Source organism: Oratosquilla oratoria, chromosome 29, assembly GCF_046742065.1.
Source record: "Oratosquilla oratoria isolate Oo_2021 chromosome 29, ASM4674206v1, whole genome shotgun sequence".
NCBI classification, from domain to species: Eukaryota; Metazoa; Arthropoda; class Malacostraca; order Stomatopoda; family Squillidae; genus Oratosquilla; species Oratosquilla oratoria.
Genome location: NC_134805.1, coordinates 26,317,788 through 26,344,800, shown reverse-complemented (window position 1 = coordinate 26,344,800; position 27,013 = coordinate 26,317,788). Strand labels below are relative to the sequence as shown.

General features: G+C 39.5%; 2 protein-coding genes across 21 annotated transcripts in view; one reads left to right on the top strand and one right to left on the bottom strand.

Annotated features, from left to right (window-relative positions):
* The window catches only part of LOC143040681 (SWI/SNF-related matrix-associated actin-dependent regulator of chromatin subfamily E member 1-like), a 61,646-nt gene extending 57,410 nt beyond the window's left edge, over window positions 1–4,236 (top strand). For 13 of the 18 annotated variants that reach the window (XM_076211971.1, XM_076211970.1, XM_076211969.1 and 10 more), the window contains 6 exons: window positions 604–723; window positions 1,005–1,177; window positions 1,813–1,920; window positions 2,389–2,676; window positions 3,747–3,789; window positions 3,914–4,236. In XM_076211971.1, the coding sequence (XP_076068086.1) occupies window positions 604–723; window positions 1,005–1,177; window positions 1,813–1,920; window positions 2,389–2,676; window positions 3,747–3,789; window positions 3,914–4,041 (860 nt within the window). In that variant the 3' untranslated portion in view covers window positions 4,042–4,236. Of the gene's footprint in view, window positions 1–603; window positions 724–1,004; window positions 1,178–1,812; window positions 1,921–2,388; window positions 2,677–2,990; window positions 3,483–3,746; window positions 3,790–3,913 lie in introns of those variants that run through there. The other 5 variants (XM_076211968.1, XM_076211959.1, XM_076211967.1 and 2 more) reach the window with 2 other exon arrangements.
* Window positions 4,237–10,106: 5,870 nt separating this feature from the next.
* LOC143040899 (uncharacterized) lies at window positions 10,107–16,324 on the bottom strand. Of its 3 annotated transcripts, none has more exons than XM_076212347.1 (2): window positions 16,115–16,324; window positions 10,107–11,437 (listed from the first exon to the last, which is right to left on the bottom strand). In XM_076212347.1, the coding sequence occupies exon 2, from the start codon at window positions 11,316–11,318 to the stop codon at window positions 10,377–10,379; it is 942 nt and encodes a 313-aa protein (XP_076068462.1). In that variant the 5' UTR covers window positions 11,319–11,437; window positions 16,115–16,324; the 3' UTR covers window positions 10,107–10,376. The 3 variants fall into 3 exon arrangements, with proteins under 3 accessions (XP_076068462.1, XP_076068463.1, XP_076068464.1); XM_076212348.1 differs by lacking the exon at window positions 16,115–16,324 and adding an exon at window positions 15,785–15,915; XM_076212349.1 differs by lacking the exon at window positions 16,115–16,324 and adding an exon at window positions 14,152–14,269.
* Between the last annotated feature and the right edge of the window lie 10,689 nt (window positions 16,325–27,013).

Below are 27,013 nucleotides of genomic sequence, written 5' to 3'. Positions count from 1 at the left end.
GGCAGTTATAAGGGAACACTTTAATATTCTTACCTTGTCAATCAGCAAATGAATCCAGCTCGGCCAACCAGTTTAGTGAACATGCAGAGCACTGTCCTTAGACCAGAAAGGGTTGATGTTGGATTGTTCTCAACATACAATGTGCACATGCAGCAATGCCGTTCATTTTCAAGATAGGTTTTCATCGGTAAGCAAGAAAGACTTGCATTACCATAATTTATTTTTCCCCATGAAAACACTAAAATGTTGATATCCTCTACATGCTAACCTGGACTTTATTGTATGATTTGTAAGTTGTTCCACTGTATCTGTGCCTTTATGGGATTCATGTTCCCTTAGTTCAGATTGCCACTTATAGTAATTAGATCAGTTTAGAGATTATTAGTCTTCATTTCTTGAATAAAATGAGAGGAAGACCAAAGACATGTTTGTAAAAAGTAATTCTGCATTGCACATTGAAGGACTCATGTTACTAGAGGTGCACACTTTGTATAAATGTAAACTGCACACACACATTATTTGCCTTTGCATAGAAAACTGCAGGCATGTGTGTGCTCAAGCTTTAATGGACTGAAACAAATAAACTGTCTCTGTAATACTTAGCCTTCAAAACAGGTGTGGCAGCAACAGAGGAGAAGGAAACTTTAGACAGGTCTTCAGGCTCAGCAGCTAGTACCAAAGTGGATCGGCGCATTGATATACAACCAGCAGAAGATGAAGAAGGTATGTTGCTCTAACTATACATCAGTTTCCTTATTTTCTCTGTGCTGAATGAGGAAACAGTGAATGCAAAAACTATACGAATATTTAAGATCAAATTGGATGCTGAAAGATATAAAAATAGGTCACTACGAGCATAGCTCGCTTCCCGTAAAATACAGTTAGGTAAATACACACACTATATTAAAGAATATCATCAGTATGTGACTGATAGGCTTGTGATACAGTACTAATAATACTATGTTTGACTCAAAAGTATGTATTAATAATTGTGTGTGCAACAGATTATGATGATGGCTTAAATGTGAAGCATGTATCCCATGCCCGGTATATGAGGAACCATCGTCTGATCAATGAGATCTTCTCTGATACTGTTGTGCCTGATGTCCGATCAGTGGTGACCAGTCAGCGTCTCACAGTCCTGAAGCGACAGGTGCAGTCTTTGACAATGCATCAGGTAAGATTGTGTGATGTGGAGGGAGGAATTGGCTTTAGTATAAAAATGTGTGCCAATCATTTTCATGTGCTGTTCTGCGGGGAAGACCTTAGTTTTTTTTTGTTTTTTGTTTTTTAATTTGGGTTTTTCTAAACTTGACATTCACTCTTCACATCTGCCACCCTTATATTTTAAATCTCTGCTTAATACAGTACCTACATTTCCACTGTATTCATCCCCAGATAATTATTTCTCAAAGAATTGTTCATTCTACCTTTGCTTTTACAGTTCACCTCCACAACAACTCTTCTGTTCATTGCCTCGTACTACCCCAAATACTCAAAATTTTGTTCTTCCTGAAGCCTCATCCTTCATATTCTCATTTAACATGCCACCATCATTTTCTCATACATCTCGCTCTTACTTTTACCTACATGCACTTGTAACTTTCTTTTTTCAATTAACCCTTTCAATCTCTGTCGCCTGTTGCTTCAATCTCCTCAGAATTAGAATGAAAGGTGATTTGGTTTAATGTCACAAATTCCCCCCTATCGGGAGGCTTGAATGAAAGGTAAAATGAAGATTATATTTAGCATTAGGTGTTAGTTACTAAAAATTGAAAAATAGGTTGTAATCATGATCATTATTTTTTATAGAAAAAGCTTGAAGCTGAACTGCAACAAATAGAAGAAAAATTTGAGGCCAAGAAACGGAAGTTTATGGAAGCAGGTGGGCTCTTCCAGGGAGAACTAAGAAAAGTTAAGGTAAATAACTTTTGTATGGGGGTTCAGTTTTCATAATATTTTTCATAGCAAGCTGATCTAGCCAGGCCAGTAGTTCTCTTGAATTTCATGTTGCACAAACATGATTATTTTAATAAATATATTTTTATTTACTATGTTATTTTCTTGACGGATTTGTTGTTATAATTTCCATATAAAATTGTAATTCATGTCATAATTTGGAGTTGTTAGAGGGTAGTCCCCACCTCCACTCTAACCTTCCATTAAATGTAAATAAATATATGAATATGTAAATTAGTTAATTAATTTGTCAACATAAATTGGCCATGTTTTCATTCTGTCTCTCTTTACTACTGTTTCTGTTTTTGTTTTTTTCTGCTTTGTCTCTCTCTCTCTCTCTCTCTCTCTCTCTCTCTCTCTCTCTCTCTCTCTCTTTCTCTCTTTATAAGAAGCATTTCTTCACGGTACTCATTGATTTCCCTTTTTTAGTTAACAGCCCCTAAGTTGGACGAGACTTCTTTTGGTTTGATGGTGGAAAGACAGAAGGAGCAAATTCGGCGAGAAACGGAGGAGAGACAGCGGTCAACACAAGGACACTTACCCCAGAATATGTCCAACTCCACGAACCCATCAATCCCAGGAACTAATCCCCCCGGAGGTCTCAAAGAAGATAGCAATGACGCTACAGGACCCGCACCCCAGAACACTGCCACTTTTGTAGAAAACACACCTTCACCAGCTCCTCCCTCCGCAACAGGACCCGGACAGGAATCTCAGGTCAGTTGAAAATTGGAGACACCATTCCATACTTCCAAAGTGAGGTTTTTGTCATCTTATTTTTCACTTTAGATAGCTCCTCGTCTTGTATCTCTATTACTTTGAAGCTACAAATGACCCGGAGTAAAAGACTGTGACCTTAGTATTTCAACTATTTTCATGCAGTTGGTAAAGCTAATTTCATGTAATGTATTTTTCTTAGATAATGTACAATTATAGGAGTCAACTTTCTGAATAATGTACAATTCATGCCATCCTTTTGAGATGTCATTTGTTATACAACAATGTAATTCACTCTTTGAACTATTTCACAGCCTACTGAAGGGAAGATCTCTGTTTTCTTGTGTAGGTGAAATGTTGAAACTCTAAGCACCATATTAATGTTAAAAAAATTCTTTGTAACAAAGTTACAAGCAGATTTCAGTCAGCGGTGCAAGTATAATCAAATGTGAATCTATTCCCTCATTGTCACATTTGTATGAAGCAAATAATTGTCTTTAGTTAGCCAATTGGTAATTGCCTAGCTTTTGGTTTGCTAGTTCCTTTTCCACCTGGCAGAAGAAAATTGTATACTCTTATCTTCATTTACTACATTATTTTCTCTACACTATCAGGGATTATGTTATGAGGATTTTTTTCCGTTGCATGGTTGTCTTTCTGGTAAAAACCTCAACATTTCCTTTCAGAATATACCTCTGCACTAGTTCTGTTTTTTGTGTATTTTTCTATAAAGTTTATTTTTTTTTCTCATGCCTTCATGTAGATGTTGCAGTCTGTAAAAAATTCAAATAAAGAAGTAGATCTCTCTTGTGTTTACCTTTATTCCTTTCTTCAAACATGTAGCCCATTTGGAGTGTAGAGTTTGGGTGGTGGTCTCTGTAGATCTTCTATGCTAAGTCTCCTAAATCACTTCCTTAAAATCTGTCCTTACTTCTTGTGCTTTCACAGAACAGGCTACTTTTTTGCTTAGTACCTTTAGTATGGAGTAACATTAGTTTAATATTGCAAAATGAGTTTATAAAAACAAGTTCATAATTGGAATTGGTGTGTTTAACCTTGACATTTCCCAGGCCAATGGACCAGCCACTGAATCTGAGGAAGCAGAGAATTCAGGTAATTTCCATGCACTAGCTAACATAAATATATATATATATATATATGAATATAACTGCAGTTACTTTTGATATTATTTAGTATAGCACTGTATGGCTGTATCGCTTTTTTATTTTGTGTTCAGAAAATATGGAGGGAGGTACAGATTCGTCAACCCCAAGAAATGGGCCTTCAAGTGCTGTTCCTGTTGGTGCCGTTTCTAGTGCTGCAACCACAACAGATAACCAGTCCCCAGCATCTGCCCCTTCATGAGCCAGAATAGGCCAAAAATGGATTGTAGTTATTAAGTCTGACAGCTGACAGGACAATGGCTGTTGCATAGAGAGTAAGGAGAAATAGAGCATGGATTTTCTTGGAACATTGAAGAAACTATAGAAATAAATTTTACTATTCAATTACATGTAGTTGTGGTTAATTATAACAATAAAACTGATAAAAACCAAGAAATTTGAAGTTTCACTTCCTTTCAGTTACCTCCATTTCACTGGGTCCTTTGTATATGATAACATGATAGATATCTTGAAAGAGTATGTGATAGAAATTTATGGTTGTATTTGGACAACAGAGCTAAAATGAGAGGGAAACAAAGGAGGTGGGTGGGAGTGGATGCTTGCCTTTACTTTGGCTACCCTCTTACAAGGGGGAAGAAGCTGTATTGATAAAATGTGGACAAAAGGAAAGAGATGAGATACAATGAAGTGATGCCGGAAGGTTGAACATATTGGACAAAGGGTCAGAAGACAGGAAGAGCTTTACTAAGAATGTGGGGTCACAGTGAAGTGTTTGGAACCATGGATGTAAAGTGACTAATAATAATAAAAAATAAATAAATAAATAAATGCCTGGGTGAATCAAAAAGTATTTTGAGAAACCAGTACTTAGGGATGAATGTACAAGGGTTGTATAAATAACTAGGGCAGCAATTTGAAATATAATGATGGAAAGGAAGTCAAAATATTGTGAAACAAAATGTGGAGATGAGGCCGAGAATGGTGGTGGAAGGAGCTGTTGGACACTAGGTCAAAGGTTGTTGAGGTTGTTGAAGTGGTTAAGGCATATAAATAAAAAAGGAAATATTTGCACAAAGAGTGAGAAACGGAAGTAGATGATGTGAACTTTTAGAGGAAGACCAAGAATGAGGTGAAAGGGACTTTGTACATGAAATCTATTTGCAGGGAAAGTGTGTGCAAAAGGCCAGAATGGAGAGATTGTGAATGGACAAAGAAAGAGGAAAGCTAATGGGATGTTCTCATCTGCTCTATAAATTTCAGAGTTGATGATGTGGGTAAACATGATAAAATGGTGGGGATAAAAACAGTTTAGATGTGAAAGTGCTGTGCCTCATTGCATTGCCCCTGACCTAAATGGCACTGAGGACAAGAGTAACCCATTTACCATGAGGTGCTGAGATGGGTGAGGTGTTAAATGGGATTTATGTATGATATAACAGCTATTATGGGTGACAGGACATTAAGTGGGAGTGAATAAATGTATGGGAAACGACTCCATGAGTGTTGCTCATTTTTTATAGGGAGTAATTGCAGAGCAGTGTGGGTTTGGGATGGAGAAAGGAACGTGGATTGTAGCAAGATGGAGTTCTTGGGGAGGAGTGGGGGTATATTTGAGCTTTAGTGGATTTAGAGATGTATGATGAGACATGTGGATGTATGGGATGGGAGAGGCCTACTGAGGGTGGTAAGGGTGGTTTGTGCAAGATGCAAAAGATATGAATAAATGGTTGTAAATGGATGAAGAAACTGGCAACCTGAAAGGATTTCCTTTGCTCTATATTCCTTAACCACTTCAGTATGAGTCAAGTTCTTGTGCACAGCATTGGCTGCCATATAAACAATGAATCACACTACTTGCATTATAAAATATAAAGTCACTGCTGTATTACTCATTCTCTTTTATTCTGAGTAATAATGAACAGAGAAAACGTGATCAAACCAGTTTACAGAATACGTGGGTAACTCATGTACAACTACAAAAAATATAATAAAGATGCCGATGCTGGCACCTTCATGTACACTCATGCCTCAAGATGCCTACATAGGCATCATCATACTGAAATGGTTAAGTGGATCTGGGAAGTGCTACATAATGAAGCAATGGGGTAAACCAGTCATGATCGTCAGGCCCCACTGTGGAGGTGCTGCTTCATGCATTACCTTTGCCCCAAGCAATATGGCAGGAGACGGGTGACCCTTCGTCCATAATGAAATAAGAGGAGAGGGACAATGAATGGGTTTTGGGACCCTTCGTCCACAAGTAGCTATGATAAAAGGGAAATAGGTGATGGATAGATGGCGGACACATGCCTTAGCTGGCTATCTCCCCTAAGGAGGAAGAAACCTATTAGTATATAGATAGATGTAGCATCTAAAATAACAAAAAGAAAGAAAATAGGAAAACAACAAATGTGGAGAATTATATGTTATAAAGAATAAAAAAAAAATAATAATAATAATAACAACTAACAAAATACTCCACCCCAACCCATGAAGCAGTTGGAACAACCCAAGGAAAAATACCATCACCAAAACTACAATATCAACAAACACTTCTCAAAAACAAGTTTGAAACCCACTACAAAAAAATTAGGAAGATAAGTATGACAATTCAAACTAGACAACTGCCAATACAAGGCTTTCCTTTTAATATGTTACTAGAATGTCTAATATACACAACAGCCACCTGCTCTGTCATCTGCATATTCTAGGAAAAATAATGTCAATAGATGACATACAAGATAATCTACAACAGCACTGCAAGTTTGCAAGGATAAATGCATTGGTAAATCACAGTGCATAACAAACCTAAGACAAAAACTCACATATGCAAATACATAGATATACCAAGGGCTTTTCCCCCTTACAAGGGAGGTAACCAAAGTCAAAGGCATAAATCCACTTCCACCCATTTCATCCCCACATACTCCACTCCCATTTACCATCCCTCATTTTCTTGGCATCAGAAGCAATGCAGCAAGACACAGTACATCCACAGCAAGGCCACTTCATTTAATTGGTGACCCCCTCTCCATCCCCTCATGCAGAAAAAGAGAAGATGGGGAGAAATCCCTTTGGGCTGTGTCAAAATATCATTCACCCATACTCCCTCACCCCCCAATCATGCATCACAGCATCATCCATACACAACCATTTTCCACTCACCCCTATCTTCTGTCTTCTCCCTTCCTCAATAGACATTCCTCTCTTACCCAATGCCCCTTTTACCCCATCCATCCATCTCATCCTTGGTTGGCCCCTCATGTTCACTCCATCCACCTCTTATCTTTCTTCACTCTCCATGTGTCCAAGCCATCCCAATACTTTTTCATCAACCCTATCTCCCAAGTCCCTTTCCACCCCCACTCTCCTCTTCACATCATTTCTCACTCTATCCAGCCTAGTAACCCCTACCATATTTCTCAGGCATTTCATCTCAAACACATTTAAACTCTTCCTCTCGTGTTCCATATTTATGTCCCATACAGTGCTGTCAGTACAATCACCCCTTCATACAATCTCCTCTTAGCATCCATTCCCAAATGTTTGTTTCTCATTACATTTTTTAATCCCCCAAGGCATTTATTTGCTTCTCTTGATCTACATTCTACCCCCACACCTACCTTTCCTGCCACATTCACCTCCAAGTACCTAAAGCTTTTCACTTCCTCCAGTCTCTCTCCCTTATTACTCATTTCCAATTTACTGCTATCCTCTCCCCTTGTACATCTCATCACTTTATTTTTACCCATATTTATCTTCAACTTCCTTCTTTCGCAAATCTTCCCAAACTCCATCACTAACTTCCTTAATCCCTTCTCTGATCCTGCTACAAGTGCAGTGTTGTCAGCAAACAATTGGCTTGTCTTCCATATGTCTCCATTTTTTTTAACAACCTCCAATCCCCGGCCCATTACCCTTACATTTGCTTCTCACACCACACCATCCATGTATTAAATGAACGGCCATGGTGGCATGACATCCCTGGTGGAGCCCCACCTTTACCTCAAACTACTCATTCTCTCCACTTCTAATCCTAACACAGGTTCTACTATTCTTGTAAAAACTTGACTTCTTTCAACAGCTTTCCTCCTAAACCATACATCTGCAATACCTCCCACACTGCATTCCTGTCTACCCTGTCATAAGCCTTTTCCAAATCCATAAAGGCCCAAAAGTCATCCTTACCTTTTCCGGAAGCTTTCTCACATATCTGCCTTACTACAAAAATCTGATCCTAAACCTACATTCCTCATCAATTACTCCCTCTGTTCCTCTCCTAATCCTCTCAATCGAACCCCCCCCCCCCATAAGTCTCCCAATTAAATTTAACAAACTGATCCCTCTGAAACTACTACACTTACACTTGCCCCTTTTCCCTTGTAAAGTGGAACTATACAGGTACTCTTCCAGTCCTCCGGCACCCTACCCTCTTTGCATGCAAATAAGCTAACAATAATAGCCCAGCATTGCAGCTACAAAATCTAACCAAAAGCACAAATCTATCTTAACAAGCTAGAATCATGGCTAAGACCAGACAATGTATGTATCACCTCGGAAGTCCTTAGTGGTATTGTTTACCTAATTCTAATGAATTAAAGAAGCACACAATGTTCAAATTAAATGGTTAATCCACTGAATTAAACCACTAAAATTCTGTCTGTATCATCCATTCACTTTTATCTCTTCAACATTCTGCTCAATAGACATTACACCCCTAGTCCCCTCTGATGTGAGGTAAACAGCATTCCCTTTAGAGGACTGGTCAGTCATGCTAAGTTGCTGGTGAGTTTACTGCCTTCCCAACCCCACTATAGGACAATCATTGGGCCTACACCACCATATGAATTATAATTAGGGGCTTCCAGATATCACCATCTGCCCTCACTGTTATGCACTGTCACTGACAGACCTGTGATAGGAAGAATGAAAGTACAATGATGAGATAGTTGGAGGAGTATTGACAATGAATATACTGTCAGTCTCAGTCAATATCACCCTTAGCATTAACTTCCCAGGTACGAGTTGACCCCAGGGGATACCACAAGGTAGTAAAATGGGAGTATGTATTCCTCCAGGGAGAAAACCCTAGCATCCCCTCCAGGGTGGTGTCCTCTTTATCTTCATATAGATTGAAATGTTAACCAGAGGAGTGAGATAAGTTTGGGAATGTAATGTCATTTTGTGGTATTGGAGGAACAATCAATGGCTTTGGTTGTTGTTGTTGTCGTTCCCTAGACTGTCCGAGCAGTCCCAGGCTTTGGTTCAGTGACCATCTTGTTGCAGTGGTGATTGTTCCCTTAATTTGGAGTGGGGTAACCAACAATGTGTCATTGAATCAAATTAGTTCCAAGTGTGGGAGGAGGCCTCATCATTCTGTTGATAGGGTAGGACAAGGTGTATGTGTGCATGTGGGGTTTGGGTTTAGAAGGGCTGCTGCTTCTGCCCTTTTTTATTGGAGTTGCATTGTTGTAGCAGCAGAATGGACCTTCTTGAAGGTTGCTCCCTAACCAGATGAAGGAAGGACAAGCTATATTTAGGACACTTTTCCTAACTCCTGTCCCATGTTGAGTGAGCAGAATGGATCCTTCAATTGGCTGCTTAGATGTGCAGTAGTTGTCAAACTATGCTGCTACAAAGACCATAGTCCCAGATAACCGCTGGGCCCACACTGTCCCTTGGTAGGTTGTATCTAAAGGCTTCCAGAGATATATTCTGCCCCCACTGTTATGCATAGTCACTTGATGGACTTCTGTTAGTAAAAAGAGCTACATAGTTATTTCTAGAAAGGAGAAAGTTATGACTGAATATACTGTCAATCAGTCAGTTACTACCTCACTCTTTGCACCGACTTCCTTGATGGGAGTCTATTCTAGGTGACACTGTGAGGAGGTGGTGAGGCAGTAGGTAGCCACCCTATGAGGACAGCCTAACCTTCTCTGGAATTATTAATGACCAAAATCGAATACAAAGTATAAGTACCTGCCAGCAGCTTCCTGAGTATGCATTGATATCCCTACAATGAAATTATGCCACAGGCAAGATGTAGCAGAGACCAGTCTTTGTCAATACACCATGCAGCTGGATTGTAGTGGATGATTATTGGTTTGAAAACAAGCATCTCACAGGTTGACAGCCCTGTCCCTTGGAAACTCTCTACCATAAGAGAATGACAAGTTCTTTACTAAGGGCATGAATACCAAAACTCTATACATCCATCCTCACACATACATGTTCAAACATCAAATCTGTAAAGGGCAAGCAATCAAATACTTGCAGTTGATGAGTTGATGAAAGATGATGTCAATGATTTGTCTCTCCTGTTTATTCTTTAGGCATGAACAGTTAGGCAATAACAAATCAAACATAATTTCTGCATTAATTTAGTGTATAAACCTTTAAACTTATGTTCATATAATGAATTTCCAAAGACAGACTTTGAACATTACCAAGATATATCTTTATTGCATAGGCAAGTTCACATGTTTTTACTATAATTCCTGTGAGGATCACCAAATGCTTCAAATATGATCTTTAGTGTGAAGGAAGCAACACATATACCTCACATTTGAATGCTTATCCATTATGAGTCGTCATATGCTTAATGAGATTACCTTCTTTTGAGAAAGTAGCACCACAAAGAAAACATTCAGAAAGCTTTTCTCCAGCATGGTTTCTTACATGTTTAATGAGTTCCCGTTTCCGTGAGAAAGCAGCATCGCAGAGGTCACAATGAAAGGGCTTTTCCCCAGTATGGTTTCTCATATGCTGATGAAGATTACTTATTCGTGAGAAAGCAGCGACACATAGCTCACATTGGAACGGTTTCTCTCCAGTATGGGTCCTCATGTGCTCAGTCACATGACTCCTTCGTGAGAAGGCGGTGTTACACAGCTCACAATGAAAAGGCTTCTCTCCTGTGTGAGTCCTCATATGCTTACTGAAATTACTCTTATCTCGGAAAACAGCATCACATAAGTTACAACGGAAAGGTTTCTCTCCGGTGTGTACCCTCGTATGCCTAATCAAGTGACTATTTTGTGAGAAATCGGCACTACACACTTCGCATTTGAAAGGCTTCTCCCCTGTGTGGGTCCTCATGTGCAGACTGAGTTTACTTCTGCGTGAGAAAGCAGCACTACATAGCTCACATTGGAATGGCTTTTCTCCAGTGTGGGTTCTTCTATGCATAGTGACGTCACTCCTTTTTGCAAAAGTAGCACCGCAGAGTTCGCATTCAAAAGGTTTTTCTCCTGTGTGTGTTCTTACATGTTGAATAAGTTTGCTTTCATGAGAGAAAGCAGCATCACACAGCCCACACTGAAAAGGTTTTTCTCTAGTGTGCGTTCTCACACGTACTCTGGCAGCACTTTTTGGTGTGAAAATGGCATTGCAAAGATCATGTTGAAAAAGTTTCGTTCCTGTGTGGGTTCTCATATGTTTACTAAGATTCCTTTTAAATGAGAAAATAACATCACAGATTTCACATTTAAAACTTTTGTCTTTTAAGTGTGCCATGATTTTTTTTCCAGTTATGTAATAAGCATCCCCACAAAGGTCGTCTGTAAGTTTCTATTTTTCAGGATGTCATATCTATGGGCAGCTTTTCCAATATGGGCTTGAAGGTTATCTGTACCCTGTTCAGGAAATAAAAATAAGCAAATTATAAAATAAATTGTGATAAGAATACCACATAACTTCCAAAAGACAATTAGTTGTCATAATTCTCTCTCTACAGACTTGTAGCCCCAAAGTACCCAGCAACAGCCCTGTTTAGTCAATGACACTGATAAGAAATTTTGTGCTGATGTCTGCGCTGTTAATTTTGGGCATTCTAGGATACTCTGTGTCAGTATATGGTGATTGCATCCTGGGCAAATGATAATCTACTTCCAAGCTAGTTGTGTTGATATTATCTTAGTGATGTCAAAAGGATGCCTCCAATATCAATGAGACTACCTTGGATACTGAAGGGTCACCTTCAAATGGATCTATCCTGCATCACTTCCCTCTGAGGGGAACCTAATTGTCCTAACTTGCCTTGTCTTGAAGGAGGTGCTCCCAGGAATGCTACTACTTTGGACAACACCTTCACAGGACCATCCATCATAGTTGATGGTGTTATTGCTGTAGTGGGACACCTCTCCACAGGATGAGCAATAGTTGGGGTGCTGATCTCCCCTCCTGTTTAATCGAATCCCCACCTCAAAATATTCCCTCAGTTTTCCATACAGATTCACTGATTAGTGGAATGACCTATGTAAAGTAGTAGTCCAGTCAGACAACATATAAACTTAAAAGCCAATTTATACCAATGGCAACAGATGAAACCCACAAATCTAGTGTTTTTCCTGTATATTACAATTAGGTAAAGACACACACACTGCTGGGGATTTGGTGGTGGAAAGATAATGTTGCAGCATTTGTTTCACAGCTACTGACACTTGCCAGTAATATACAACAAAATCCAACACACCTGTACCATTAGCAGACGAAATTACAAACAGTGATTCATCAGGCTCATTCCTCTGCACCAGTTATAGGAACCAGTTCCATATGAGATGCACCAACCTCACCTCTACTCACTATGTCACATCTACATGGACGTACCAACACTTCAAAGAGGGAGGTGGAAAAATAGGTATTATAGTAGCATACATCCCTTGAAAAACAAGAACATGGAATAAGAGTAAAAAGAATTAACAAAAAATACTAAGCATCAAGAATCATTAAAAAAAACAAAAACATAATTGATGGGCAACTTTGTGGTGAAGTGAAATTGGAAACAGTGGAAGTGATGAATCAAGGGACAACACACTGTTAAATATAGTATTTTTATTTATATATTTTTTTTTATAATTTCTATTTATTCATATATTTATTTTTCATTAGTATTTCCTTTATACATATATGTATATATACACATATATATACAAATATGTGTTATGTCACCCTGGCTGTTCAACTTATACATGGATGGGGTAGTGCGAGAGGTAAATGCAAGGGTAGTGGGTTAGGGATTGGAGATGGTTAAAGAAAATGGAGAAAAGTGGGAGGTGAGCCAGCTGTTGTTTGCGGATGACACTGCGCTTGTGGCAGGATCGGAGGAGGGATTGAGGAAGTTGGTGACAGAGTTTGGGAGAGTGTGTGATAGAAGAAAGCTGAAGATAAATGTGGGTAAAAGTAAGGTGATGAGATGTACAAGGGGTGAAAGTGGCAGTAATCTGGAAGTGAGCATTAAGGGAGAGCAACTGAAGGAAGTGGATAGTTTTAGATACTTGGGTGCAAATGTGGCAGGAAAAGGTGGAGGTAGAATGTAGATTGAGAGAAGCGAGTAAATGCCTTGGTGGATTAAAAAGTGTAATGAGGAATAGACATTTGGGAATGGATGCTAAGAGGAGACTGTATGAAGGAGTGATTGTGCCAACAGCACTGTATGGAGCAGAAACATGGAACATAAGAGAGGAAGAGAGAAGGAGCTTGAATGTGTTTGAGATGAAGTGTCTGAGAAGTATGATGGGGGTTATTAGGCTAGATAGAGTGAGAAATGAGGAGGTGAGGAGGAGAACAGGGGTGGAAAGGGAGTTGGGAGATAGGGTTGATGAAAGAGTATTAGGATGGTTTGGACACATGGAAAGAATGAGTGAAGAAAGACTAGTAAAGGAGGTATGGAAGGCAGATGTGGAGGGAGTGAACATGAGGGGACGTCCTAGGATGAGATGGATGGATGGGGTGAAGGGGGCTTTGGGGAAGAGGGGAATGTCTGTTGAGGAAGGACGGGAGAGGACAGAAGACAGGGGTGAATGGAGACTGGTTGTATATGGAAGATGTTGTGATGCATGAGGTGGAATGGACGGGGGGATGGGGGGTGAGGTAGTGTGTGTGAGCAAAATTTTGACGCAGCCCGAAGGGATTTCTCCCCGTCCTCTCCTTTATATGGGGGGACGGAGAGGGGGGGTCGCTGATTTAATGAAGCGGCCTTGCTGTGGATGTGCTGTGTCTTTTGACACTGCTTGTGACCCAGGGCAGTGGACAGGGTGCAGGGATGACCCGTCATCTAGGAGGTGCTAAGATGAGAGGGAGGGTGGAGGGGTGTGGAGTGTTTTCAGGGATGGAATGGGTGGGAATGATTTTATGCCTTTTCCTTTTTGGCTACCTCCCTAGTAAGGGGGAAAAAGCCTTGGTATATATATATATATATATATATATATATATATATATATACATATATATATATATACATATTATATATATATGTATATATACATACATGTATATGACTGGGACCCATCCAGAACTCAACCTTACAGCAGGAGGCAGTGTCCATGTTATGCCACTGTTAAGAGTGTACCTGGTGGAGATCAGGAAGGGAGAGTATCCCTTGACCCTAGACAGTGCCGGGGTGAAGGTGTGCCTTCAGGAAGCTGAGGGTTGCCTTGGAAGGGGATATGGTGAGGTGCTGTGCCACGTCTTCTGAAGTGAGTGGCAGGCTTAGGCCTAGGCAAAGAATGGTAGTGGCTCTGCACTCTAGCAGGTAGTGGTGGAGTTATTGCAGTGTAGCCCCACAAAGATTGCAATATAGCTATTAATAACATAATGACGCAATGAGTGAAGAAGCCATACAGAGGCAAAGATACACCATATGGTTCTTGAATGTACACTTGATGTGAGGAAGACAAATAAGAAAAGAAATATATAGACAAGAACAATATAAAAATGCAAAAGCTATTTTTGAAGAATTGAAAAAGTATTTTGAATTGGGTAGTTCGGCAAGATGGAAAAAACAAAACGATAATTGCCTCACAGCATAAAAAACCTACAATGAAACATCATTGGTAAAATACCAGAATCAAGCAAACATGGATATTTAGCATGAAACTTGTGTTGTCCAAAAACTCCTAACCTAATATAACCTAACATAACTATTCCATAGAAAAATAATCTTTCAAATGCAAAAAAGAAATTAATTTCTTTTTGCATGATACTGGAATAGAGCCACATACTATAAGAATATTATACTCCCATATATATATACCTACACTAGCTAAGGTAATACCAAGAACTCAAGATATCAATTGACCGCAGCACAATATTGTCCATATGGTTAGCAGTGCTACTGAATTGTGAGCAATACCCACCCACCTATTCTAGTAACTAAATTATCTTGCAGTAACCCAGACCCCTTACATGCCTACATACCGCCCCCAGTGCAAAATTCTCAGTGACACCACTCCCTTCCCCACTTCCTATCTCCACCATTCCTTACTGCCTATTATAGCTATTGGCTTGCAAAACAATTAAACAGATTTTACAAATGTCCCTATTGCAGAAAGGATATGGGGAAAAAATGTCATATTCTGTTGTTTCTAATGCAAAATTCGGATGTTATGGTAAAATATTCAGGACTCGTTTGACCTTTTTTTTTTTATTATAATTATTTTATCAACCTTGTGGGTGGCATGTCTAGACTAGAATTGCCACCACCCTAAATGTGCTACCCCAGGGCATATGCAGCCCTTGCCCCCCCTCCCCCCCATGTGAGGGCCCTGCAGTAACCTAACCCTTTTCTGCCATTCCAGTACATGGAGATATCAAACTCATGATTTATGTAAATCAGAGGCTTCTAAAAGTAAGATTCGTGGGTAGACACAACACCCCCAAGGTTAATCTAAGTTAAACTAGGTAAAAATAATGTCCTCCCAACTAAGTGGGGGGTGGGGACATTACTACTGTCTACAGGTTAACTAAATTACATGGCAACCCCATGAGAAAGGGGGTGTTCCCCGATCCCAACTACTATTTGGTTTAAATGGAATGAATTAAGACTACGATATCGCCATAATTTCCTAAATCCCCATAGGTAATTTATTAAGACTAGTTTGAGTCACGTTAGAACAGGTATTGCCAAACTTTGCCTGGGCTTCCAAATGTTACCACACCAACGGTAGTATTGTTTACATGGTGATATAGTCATCTTAATTTACCATTTCGGTAGTCACTTTCCCCAAAATTGATGTATTACGTTGATCAGGATAGGATAAGTAAAACCATACATATCTTGGAGTATTCAAGATATTGCCACACCAACGATGGTACTCATCCGATACTGCCTATTTACATAGTAGTGATTGCGGTACTAACACTAACTTTCCCTAAACATCACACATTACCCGTCATTTCCTAAAATTATGAAACATTTAAACACCACATGAAAATGCATCGGGGAAACATGACCCGCATTAAAATTTTGTCTTCAATCATATTTACCAGAGACGCTAAAAAGTACGGACTGTGGTAGTGAAAATCTATAATACCTATCATCCTAGGGCGATACTGATCATGGGTGCCGATAAATCTCGCAGATGCAGAAGTCCAATAGTATTGTTGTTATAATGAACTTGAAATTATAAATGATACATATGAAATAAGAACTGTGTTGATATGTAGACGTAGATGTAAATCATTTAGACTTTCCATGACTGAATACTTGGACTATCAGACTATCAGTGGACGGTGAAATAAAACTTTCAGTTGCCTCTCATGAATTTGTGTACGTTAGTAATTACATACTTCATCCAATTAAAAACTCATTTTTGGCTTATGCTTACCAGAAATTATCCTGTCTAATTAATTATCTATAGGGGAATTACATCTATTGAGGCAGTTATTATGGTACTGGATAAAATATGTTGATAAAATCATTTCACTAGCACTATATATTATGGATGGATAAACTCGTTAACAAACCGAACAAGTTATCTTTGCTTTAGAGGAAAAATATACATTCATAATTCTCATTATTGTTACATTTCATATATACAGGAAATATACATGATTAGAAAATACCATTAGGCGAAAAAATACTAAATAAAGTGGATGTCGAAAACAGCTGTCTACCAATTTCCAGTCCATCATCTCAGCATATTGTTTTCGCCCTCTGTGAAACGTTTGTGCTTACCATATCATTATCACTATTGTCATGCTATCGGACTGGTTGTCGATAGGCACTGTCCTGAGTCTTGCCTTATTTTCAACACAAGTAAACTAGAAATTCTGAAGTACACTAACACTTAGGTCTTTAGTGGGCCTTGTCTAACAATATGAACCCAATTATTTTAGATATTTGTCATATCTGGTTTTAGATAAATTCACCGAGCTCGCTTCATTGCAGTGCTGAGATCAAATTATATTGGATGATAATCGGACACATTTGTAACCTGGATCTCAACTTAAAAGTTCCCCGGTTGACACATCGCTCCTGGCGGTATTTGGAACTGAATGATGTATGTTTCCTCTCTTCCTGACTATATTTTGTGCATATTGATAAGGTATTTTTTTATTCTCCTTTGAGTACGAGTCAGGCAGATGATCCTCGTCTCAGAAATAAGTGCAGGGGGCAGCTGAAAGCTTCAGGTACACCAGTTGACAGAGGGTACACTACTATACAACTATTAATATTTATGGGTACAAAGACTAAGTTGTGTACCTTATGCAGCTCACAATATAAACTTAAGTAACTAAGAGTATTAATGAATAGATAGGTGGTAACAACAATCAAATAAGTAAAGGTATGAGCCCAGGCATTGTGGAGAGCGGCATTCTCATCAGGTAACGATTCCCAAAGGCTGACAAATGGATTCTGAAAACCAACTCTGTAGTACATTTCTGTACTTTTTTAAGGTGCTTTATGTATTTTTATAATGTGCTGATACCTGAATACAAAACCCAAGATCTTCTCAAATATAAAAATAATAAGATTATACATTATGTGAAAACTTTCTCAATGACATTTTCAAAACCTTCTCATGATTTTGGACTGATTTTAGTATGTTTATTTTCTTGTTGGTTTACATTGTAATAACATAGTTCACTAAAACCACTCCAATAGAACACCTACACATGGAAACTAAATTGCTACCCATATATCATATAAGGATGATAGTACACATTTCTATGCAAGAGCCCAATATTACCCATCTCATTATATTACAAATGTGCAACTGACTGGAAAAAATACACCTCACAATACATCAATTTAAAAACACAGTCACACACATCATAACACAGGCACTCCAAGATCAACCACCCAACTTCCTCTTCCAACAACCCATCCAGAAATAAGCACTTCAGAAAAATCCATCCTAAGAGAAGCAAGAGCTATACTTAAATGAATGTATTCAGGTCACCATCCAGTAGTTAAACAGTACCTGTACAGAATATGCCTAGCCACAGAAACATATTACCCCAGATGCAACCATCACACAGAGCACATCATATTACACCACTCCATTGTAGCCAGACCCAGACAATGCAATATTTCTTCCTTGAGTGGGTTATGGGCCAGTCCAGTGGATGTTGCTGGCTACCCAGGAGCTGTGTGTCTCCTGCAAAAGAGATATGGCCAAAAGAGTGATCATCTGATCCTGAAGTATGCCAAGTGACCAATGTCTTCATACTTCAATATCAAACACTGTTGCTGACTACATATACAAGAGTGGGAACTACAGTTGCCTGTATGTAGTGACACCACTATGCAAGAGGTGGAGAAACTCACCTCCCAGGGACAAAGTTTTCACATTTAATCGCACATTTCCTAGATACAGAGCTGCCACCTTTCCTCATGCTCACTAGGGATTCATGTATACAAGTTTACACCTAGTCCCTGAGTGGGTTCAGGATCTTGCCTAGAGATCTGTGGGTCTGGCAGCTGTCACCAACCTTCTAAATGCTGTGGGGGGCTCCTAAAGAGGAGCCTCTCAATATATGAAGTATTTGTTTTTTTAGTTATTTGAATAATAAAAAAAAAATTGTCAATATTTTTTCATTTCAAAGCCTAATGCTGTAAAAAGTGTATAAATCATAGATTGTATTTTACTTTTTTCATATATATATATATATATATATATATATATATATATATATATATATATATATATATATATATATATATATATATATATATATATATATATATATATGGTGAAGGTGGGTGAGGAAGACATAAATCAGAGTCCAAGTAAAAAAAACTTGGACTCTGATTTATGTCTTCCTCACCCACCTTCACCAACCTGTCACAATGCCTCAACATATATATATATATATATATATATATATATATATATATATATATATATATATATATATATTCTTTATTATTTTTAATTTACTTATATATCTATTAATTTTTTATTTATGTTTTTAGACAAGTCTTGAAAAAATGCTGGATGAAAAATCTATTGAATTTATAGTCTACAAAAATTCACAGCACAAAGTCTACAAGAGTCAGGCCAGTTTCTGCATATTTGCAGGGAAAAACAATGCTTTTCTTTTGTGACATTAACAATATGTTGAAAAAAAAAATTAATATGAACAGTAGAAATTTTGATAAAGTGGTTAATTAAGAAAGATGTGGTATATGAGACATCCACAACCAGAGGTACATGACTATAAAAACTGTTTTTGAGTAATTAACACAACCACATTAGTGAGAGTACCGGGTAATACAAATAATCACTTGATGTCATTATCTTATCAACCACTATTCATTACTGCAGTAATAAAATTAAGAACATTTAGGTGCCCTAAATTAGCACCTATGGTCAGAAAGTATTCCATTTACAAAATGTATTATATCTGACAGTATGAAACAAGAATAAACTTAGGCTTTTTCAGAATCAAACACCCTGATGCTACTAGATTTATCTTGTAGGATGCCTACAGCTTCCATATAATTGGCAGTGGCCACCAGTTTGGCCCTCGAGTTGTTCAAGGAAGAGATACTGTGTTACTATCTAGGAAAGGTGAGAATGGAGCAGTGTAGGATGAAGTGTTCTGTGTCTTCTGTGTAGTGATTGCATCTGGGGCAATTTCAGTCTGTGACCAGGCTTATTCTATGTTGGTACTGTTTTAACGCAGAGTGATGGCTCGATACACTTCTTTTTGATATCTGTGGTGTTTGTAAGATGTCTTAGTTTTCTTGGTTGTTAGGAGCCATGCTGTGGTGGCATAATCAAGTGTGGTTCTTTTGAGTTGCATGGTTGTTTACTAAGAATAATGGTTGTTTTTGCTGGCCAAAACATGCCCTTGCCACTGATCTTATTATGCTTAGTTTCTTGTTTGTTTTCAATATCAGGTCCTTGATGTGTAGGTTGAAGGACATATCAGTATCAAAAGTGAGGACTTTGAGTATAGGTTTTTTAACCTGTGCTAAAAGTTGGCTGTTTAATTTGATTATTAGGTGTTTCTTTGATTCGTGGATGTCTGGGCTGAACAATGTCACTAATGATTAATGAAGGGAAACTGCCATTCTGTTTTGTCTCAGTCACAGTTCTAAATTGTCAAGATATAGATGTTTTTCGAGCTGTTTTGAAGTAGCTTTACTTCTATGTGACTCATGAAATACTTCACATAATATTGTGTATGAAAGTAACAGTACATTTCTGAAATTTCCACTTAGTATTCTCAGCTGTGAGTGCCATCATCTGCTTCTATAATTTCTTTTCAATAAAGTAGAGCTCGACGGGCAACACATGTAGGACCATTCTCTACATTAAACATTTATACACTAGGCATATGTTGCTCTTCCAGTAAGTGTTTGCTGGTTATTATTACACTGTTGAAGAAGTTAAAGTAATTTACGAGACCACAGAAACAGAGGAGGCATAAAAGCAACATAACTTGCTATTTCCATAAGTTCTTGACATTTCTAAAGTTTATAGATTAAGCCTTTCATTACCATAGGGAACCTACAGATATGAAAAGAACTGCGTCCTGGTAGCAAGCAGAATAAGTGGGAAAAGTCCATCCTATATATGAGTAAAATACAGATTACTGACAAACATGAGATTAGTATTTCATTGGCAGTAACCACAACAGATGGATATTAGAAATTAAAATAGATAAGCTTTCACTTTTCTTTTTAATTGGTATTAGTCTCCACTTGTCTAAGAATGCTGTAGAACCCTGGTCCACAGTGTTGATTGCATAAAACAACAGTCAGTACTCCATATATGGGACAAACATGAGTGGCTCTTCGCTACATGGGCAGAGAAGGAGAAAGCCAAACCTGTTTGAAATTAAGACATAGAGTAACAGTGAGGTCCCCACACATGTTGAAGGCTTAGACTGATAAGATGGAGAAAATACATAGAACAACAATCAAATTGATCCCCAGCCTAGCAGACAAACCATATAAGGTAAGATTAACAAGTACTAACTTGACATAAAAGGAAGGAGCAAAAGAGGCAACGAGATCACGGTGCGTTATACGGCGGTCCGGTTTCGAATCCTGCCCAGGGCTGAAATAATTTCAGTATCGCTGCGCTTCGAGTCGTTACTCCAATACTCGTGGGCGGGGAATTGGGTGTGTGTGTGCGTGTAAAGTCACGGCATTACCCATAGATCGGTCATACGAGCTCTGAGCTCTCTTCCGAGAGGGAAATAACTGTCGGTCACGAGTCCAACACGTGATCCAAAGACCAAGGTGAATCACAGAAAGGAATGGATGAGACTGACAGAGGGAATCTCTTGGTTTTGTACAAGAGAGCACCATAAGGTCATGGGATAATGACCATACATATGTATCAGGTCATGAGATAGCCTAAAAAATTCCCAACAATATCATATGAAAACTATGTTGGACTGTTTTTTTTTTTTTTTTTTTTTTTTTTTTTAAGTAAATGGGATGAAATTCGAAATTCCAGACACCTCGTGATATATATATAAATATATATATATATATATATATATATATGTCTATATATATATATATATATATATATATATATGTCTATATATATATATATATATATATATATATATATATATACATACATATATATACGGAGCTGGGCACGTTCCTAGGTGCGTTCCGCTTAAGTTTGGCCGCGGTCAGTGCTCCCAAACTATCAACGCTTAAGAGGCGGGTTCATACCGAAATAAAAGTCCGGTAGGCCACATACTATACGAAAGAAAAAACTCGTAGGCCACATACTATACTGGCACTTATATTCCTTTAATAGTTTGGGAACGCACCTAGGAACGCGCCCAGCTCTCTCTCTCTATCTCTCTCTCTCTCTCTCTCTCTCTCTATATATATATATATATGTATGTATATACATATATATGTATATATATATATACATATACATATATATATATATATATATATATATATATATATATATATATACATACATATATTTGTATGTCATGTATATATCAACACAATGTTCATCTCTGAATAACCGTAGCAAATTATCCATAGCTAATAATAAACAACGAACTACCATTTATTTTTCCCACAAAATAGATTATTGATAGAATAAGTAAATAGATAATGAAAAAAGCACAATGCACTATGGTCACTGCGTAATGAAAATGGTTAATTTACGGCTCGTATAGAGAATGTGAGAAGAGGTCATGATTGAAAACCAGAAAAAAAGACATATCAAATATGAAACACAAGATAATGGGAAAAATATGGAAACAAAAGAAGAGCAATATTATATATATATATATATATATATATATATATATATATATATATATATATATATATATATATATATATATATATATATATATATATATGTATATATATAACGTGTGCGCGTGTCGCGCCTCGCTGTCGGGTGTCTTTGGTCTAAGGTGCATATTTTGTTATCCTTTGTTTTCAAAGTCAATAGACGCCTCCTCGCGCGCGCTTTCCACACTCCCTGTGTTCCTTCGCCAACTGGAGGAATGCCGTCGCCACTAGCAACGTTGTTCGTTTTCCTCACCACTGCGGTGCTTTTCGTCGTTACTTCGGCAGTCGAGTAGACGACAGAAGACCGCCTTGACCTGATCAGGGTCATCCTTGGGGAATTTACGCGATGTAACGATAACCTTGCCTGTGGTTGCTCCTCGAGAATGGACGGCGAAGGAGCTTGTTCGGTGACGAATCCCTTGTCACAAATTCAAGGTCCTTTGCCCACGAACTGCAGCGTCCTCAGAGGACGGGCAGGGGACCTGGGGTAGATCATTGTGTCACAATGCGTACCTTGTCCCCTTACTGATGTCTGTGCGTCCCACCGACGCCCCTCGTGGTGCGCCACGCCCCAGGAGGCAGTCCTTACATGTGCTCGACGGACAGATTCAGTCTCCCGAAAATGGTGTCCAAAGACCTGCCTGACAGAGAAGTGGTGCAGTGAGGACTCTACCATTGAATACCCTGGGGAGCTACCGAATCAGTTCCTGGAGAGGGAGGGCCCCAACTTTGACCTCTAGGTACTTACCGAAGCCACTGATCGCTCAGGGAGGCATCTGTTTGTTGCGCAGGTCCTTAACAGTGGATCCGCGCAGGCGCAAACGCACAGAGAAAGAAGCCAAACCTTCCATCTGGCTCATGTTCATCGCGAGATCACGATACAGTTGGTTATTCGTTGGGACAAGTGGCGCCACAGCCGTCGCTTGAAACCTGACGAGGTGCACGTGACAGGGGCGTGCCCCGCGTGTCCTGGTGTGCCCCTGTCCCGGGCGCCTTGTCGCATCCGCTCCCACAATGGCACTCACCTCTTCTGCGGTTTTGGGGCCAAGTTCAATGAAACCGGGGACTATGGTTTTGCGTTCAGTATTACTTACAATAGGAGTCACAACTTCACATTTGACCAAGAAAGAAATGTCTATGCCTTCAGCAGGAATGAAGACGGCCCAGTATTGGAGAAAGAAACCATAATCCATATCAGGGTTATAAAGAAATGCATTCCTAATTTGAGACTGAAAGACTACGAAGAGAAGAATCCAGCCAAGAAATCTGAACGCCAACATCGACTTATCATAAAAGCAATGTGGGATAGTTATGAGGCGGAATGCAATTTTAAGGCACCCGTCGCAAAGATGCACTGGAACCGCGAGTTTCAAGGGTATGATGCAGAGGCGGAGGACCTTTTCCCGGACCCTTCCCCATGCGACACTACCCAATGGAACCTAGACACGGAACTGCGGCAGGTTGACTATCCGGGGCATAGCCTAGACTACGGCCACTATGTCTTTACAGTAGGTAGTCGTTTGTAGAGCAACTCGGCAGACCAGGACGTCGTGGTGTGTGGTCACGGCTTTGTGTCCATCGTACCGTCGGACTTGGTGGTCAGCATCAAGGGCGGTTCACACGTCGTCGTCAGCGCCTTCGAGGATGTCGTTTTCTATGCCTCCTCCCGTGACCCGGATTTATAGTCAAAGGAAACAAGCCAGTATCTCCAGGTCACGTGGATCTGCACAGGACATCCCGTTTGCCAGGAAGGGATTATTAATAACACTCATTTCATCACTGAAGGCGAATATGCTCTCAGGGTCAAAAAGGGGCTATTCTTACCAGGGCACAATTACACATTTACAGTTTTGATTGAAGACACGAGGAGACAGCTGAAAAGAAAGACACAGAACTTCACACAGGCAGTCTAGGTAGTAAGTTCTAGACTGCCCAAACTTACATTTAAATGCAAAAAATATTGTGATGAAGGAAAGGTTGCGGCAAATGACCGCTGGGCAATAGGGACCCAGTGCACTAATTGCAACGGGGAGGCTCTGATCTACGACTGGAGCATTCGCCTGAGAAATGTTAAAGCTGGTGAAGCTATAAACTGGTCACGAGACAGTGAAGGAGGCACACAACACGGGGCTGAACTCTCTACAATAATCCTGAGGCCGAACGCTCTTAGTGTTCGAACAGAGTACGTCATCCAAGCAAGGGCACGCTATAGCAGCGCTTCTGATGCAGACGATCACAAAGGATCTTCTTCGCTTTATATTACCACGTACGGACCACCCATCTCGGGATCCTGTTCTATTCGCGGTGAACCAGCAGGATAGTATCTTGCCATGAAAACCTCATTTACTATTGAATGCCAAGAGTTTACGGATGAATATTAGCCTCTGACGTACCAATTTTTGATGAAGAAGAACCAACACGCTGATAGCATCACCTTACAATTCGGCCTTGAGCCAAAGTATTTGGGTCCACTACCGCAGGGTCATCTATCCCTGCAAGTGAGCGTGGAGAATCAAGTGGGGCAGGCTATTACGTATGACATAGGTACAGTAATCGTAAAACCGATCACCGTGAATTCAACAGAACTTAAAAAGTTCGGGGTTGTGTAGGCAGAGGAGTAGATGAATAGAGGATACCCAGCAGAGGCAGTAAAGCTGATCAAAGTCGTCTCACAAGTGGCATCAGAGTAGAATATAACTGGAGGGTAGACGAGTGATCTTTTTGAGAACATGGTCGACTTGCTGTTAGCAGTGCCTGTCGAAGGTAAAGACTCTGTGGAGGATGTTGCAGGAGCCGTGGCATCAGTTCTACAAAACCAGAAAACAATAGAACCAAATGTTCAAGATAAAGCCGTTCGGGTGATCTCAAACCTTTCAGGAGCTCTGAAAGTTGCCTCTGGAAAGGACGACCAGAAAGAAGTCGTAGACACTATGGTCAAAGCGTGTAACCAGACTCTTGGGTTGATCACTGATGTTTTAGAGCCACAGGTTAATGCCACGACCGGGAACGTTACTCCCGGTACTAATAAGAAACGCGCGAAAAATATGAGCAAAGTCATAGTAGACGCCATCAGCAACATTGAGGATGCACTTCTTGGTTCCTGCGAGGAAGGCTCTGAACCACTTTTTGTCAAGTCGGGTAACTTAGAAATAGCTGCGTAGAAACTTTCCACTAAGCAAACCCAGGGATTGAGTCTGAACTTCCAAACTGGAGGTTTCTCGTTGCCATTTGGAATTCCCTCAAATAACAACTCTGTATCTATAATGGCATATGCATATGATAAAAATCTAAGATGGCATTCTGAAGGTCAGTTTGATAAGTCATTCATCGATGTTAGTGTAACTGGGGTTGACCGTTCAACCAAATATTCTGAATCTACAAGCCATCCAAGTGGGGAAATACGAGTAGCCAGAGCCGTTCATGTTTCACCAAAGAGCAGACAAAGCGAACAGGCAAAAGATGAAGGCAAAAATGTATAGGAGAAAGTACCACTTCAAAACACTCACCCATTTATATTTCTGACCAAGAGAAACATCACATATGAAGACGGCTCGCCTCACATTATGACGATTGAACTTGCTCATACTTTTCAATGTACACCGTCAGGTTGGGGGGTTGGAGACGGTAGCGCCATCAAGATGCACCTCATAGTTCCTTCTCGGGGAAGGACTAAGGTTTTCTTTAACTTAAAGGACACCAAATTCCCTAGCATTTTGACAGACAATTCCAAAATTATGTTTTATCCAGCCATAAGATTCACAATTAAAGGTATAGATTTTTCGTCTCACGTAAGACGTTTTTGTTTACCGTTTGGTATCGGTGAAAGGTTCATAGATCGTAACTACGATTTCACCATAACTAATCAAATACTCGGAAAGAAAATGCAACAAGGTTTCTACATAAACAATTTTCTGTGGAAGGACATAAAATTAAATACAACAATCAAGTTGGTTTTTACCAGGCGGAAACTTGGGGCGACTTCTGCAGAGCCGTTTCCTAACTTCAGAAATCAAAACATGGATCCCTGTGAGTCCTCACCGGAAACCTCTTCCAGGACACCACGGGTAATGAATTCTACCATGTCTCTGAGACTTCACCAGTACAGTTCACAGTGCTTAGTCTTTGACGAATCAGAACAAAAGTTCAAACCCTCGGATAGCTGCCTTATTGGTCCTGAGTGTAACGAGACAGTAGTTTAGTGCATTTGCTACGGAGCTTCTTTACATACAAGCGGGGCAATCAAACCTAGTAATGATTTTGAAACTGTGTCAAATGCTGATTCCAACACCATTGGTCTGGAAGCTATCTTCTACATTCTTGCCTATGTAATATTCTTTGTTTTAGTGGTTCTAATTGCAATGCACTGGGATCGAAAGAACTTATAGGTGTTTGTGCCACTGTCAGACAGACATCTTGAGAATATGGGAAAGACGTACATCTGTTTTTTCAAGACATCGCCCTTACATAATGTCAGAGGGTCAATAAGTAACTTTGGGGCAATACTACATGGACAGAGAGGTCGAACACTGGAGAACATTGTACCGACTAGAGGGTTTATTAGGCGTGGTTCATGGTTAACTGTTATCGTCCACACAAACACGGACATAGGACCTATTTTGGCACTCGAAGTGCGGCAGCATCCAATCGATGACCGTAAAAGATTTTGTTGGCCTATGGAGTGTGTCAT

Excerpts from the sequence above, each read along its gene's own strand:
- LOC143040899 (XM_076212347.1), bottom strand. The coding sequence starts at position 11,318 with ATGGCACACTTAAAAGACAAAAGTTTTAAATGTGAAATCTGTGATGTT.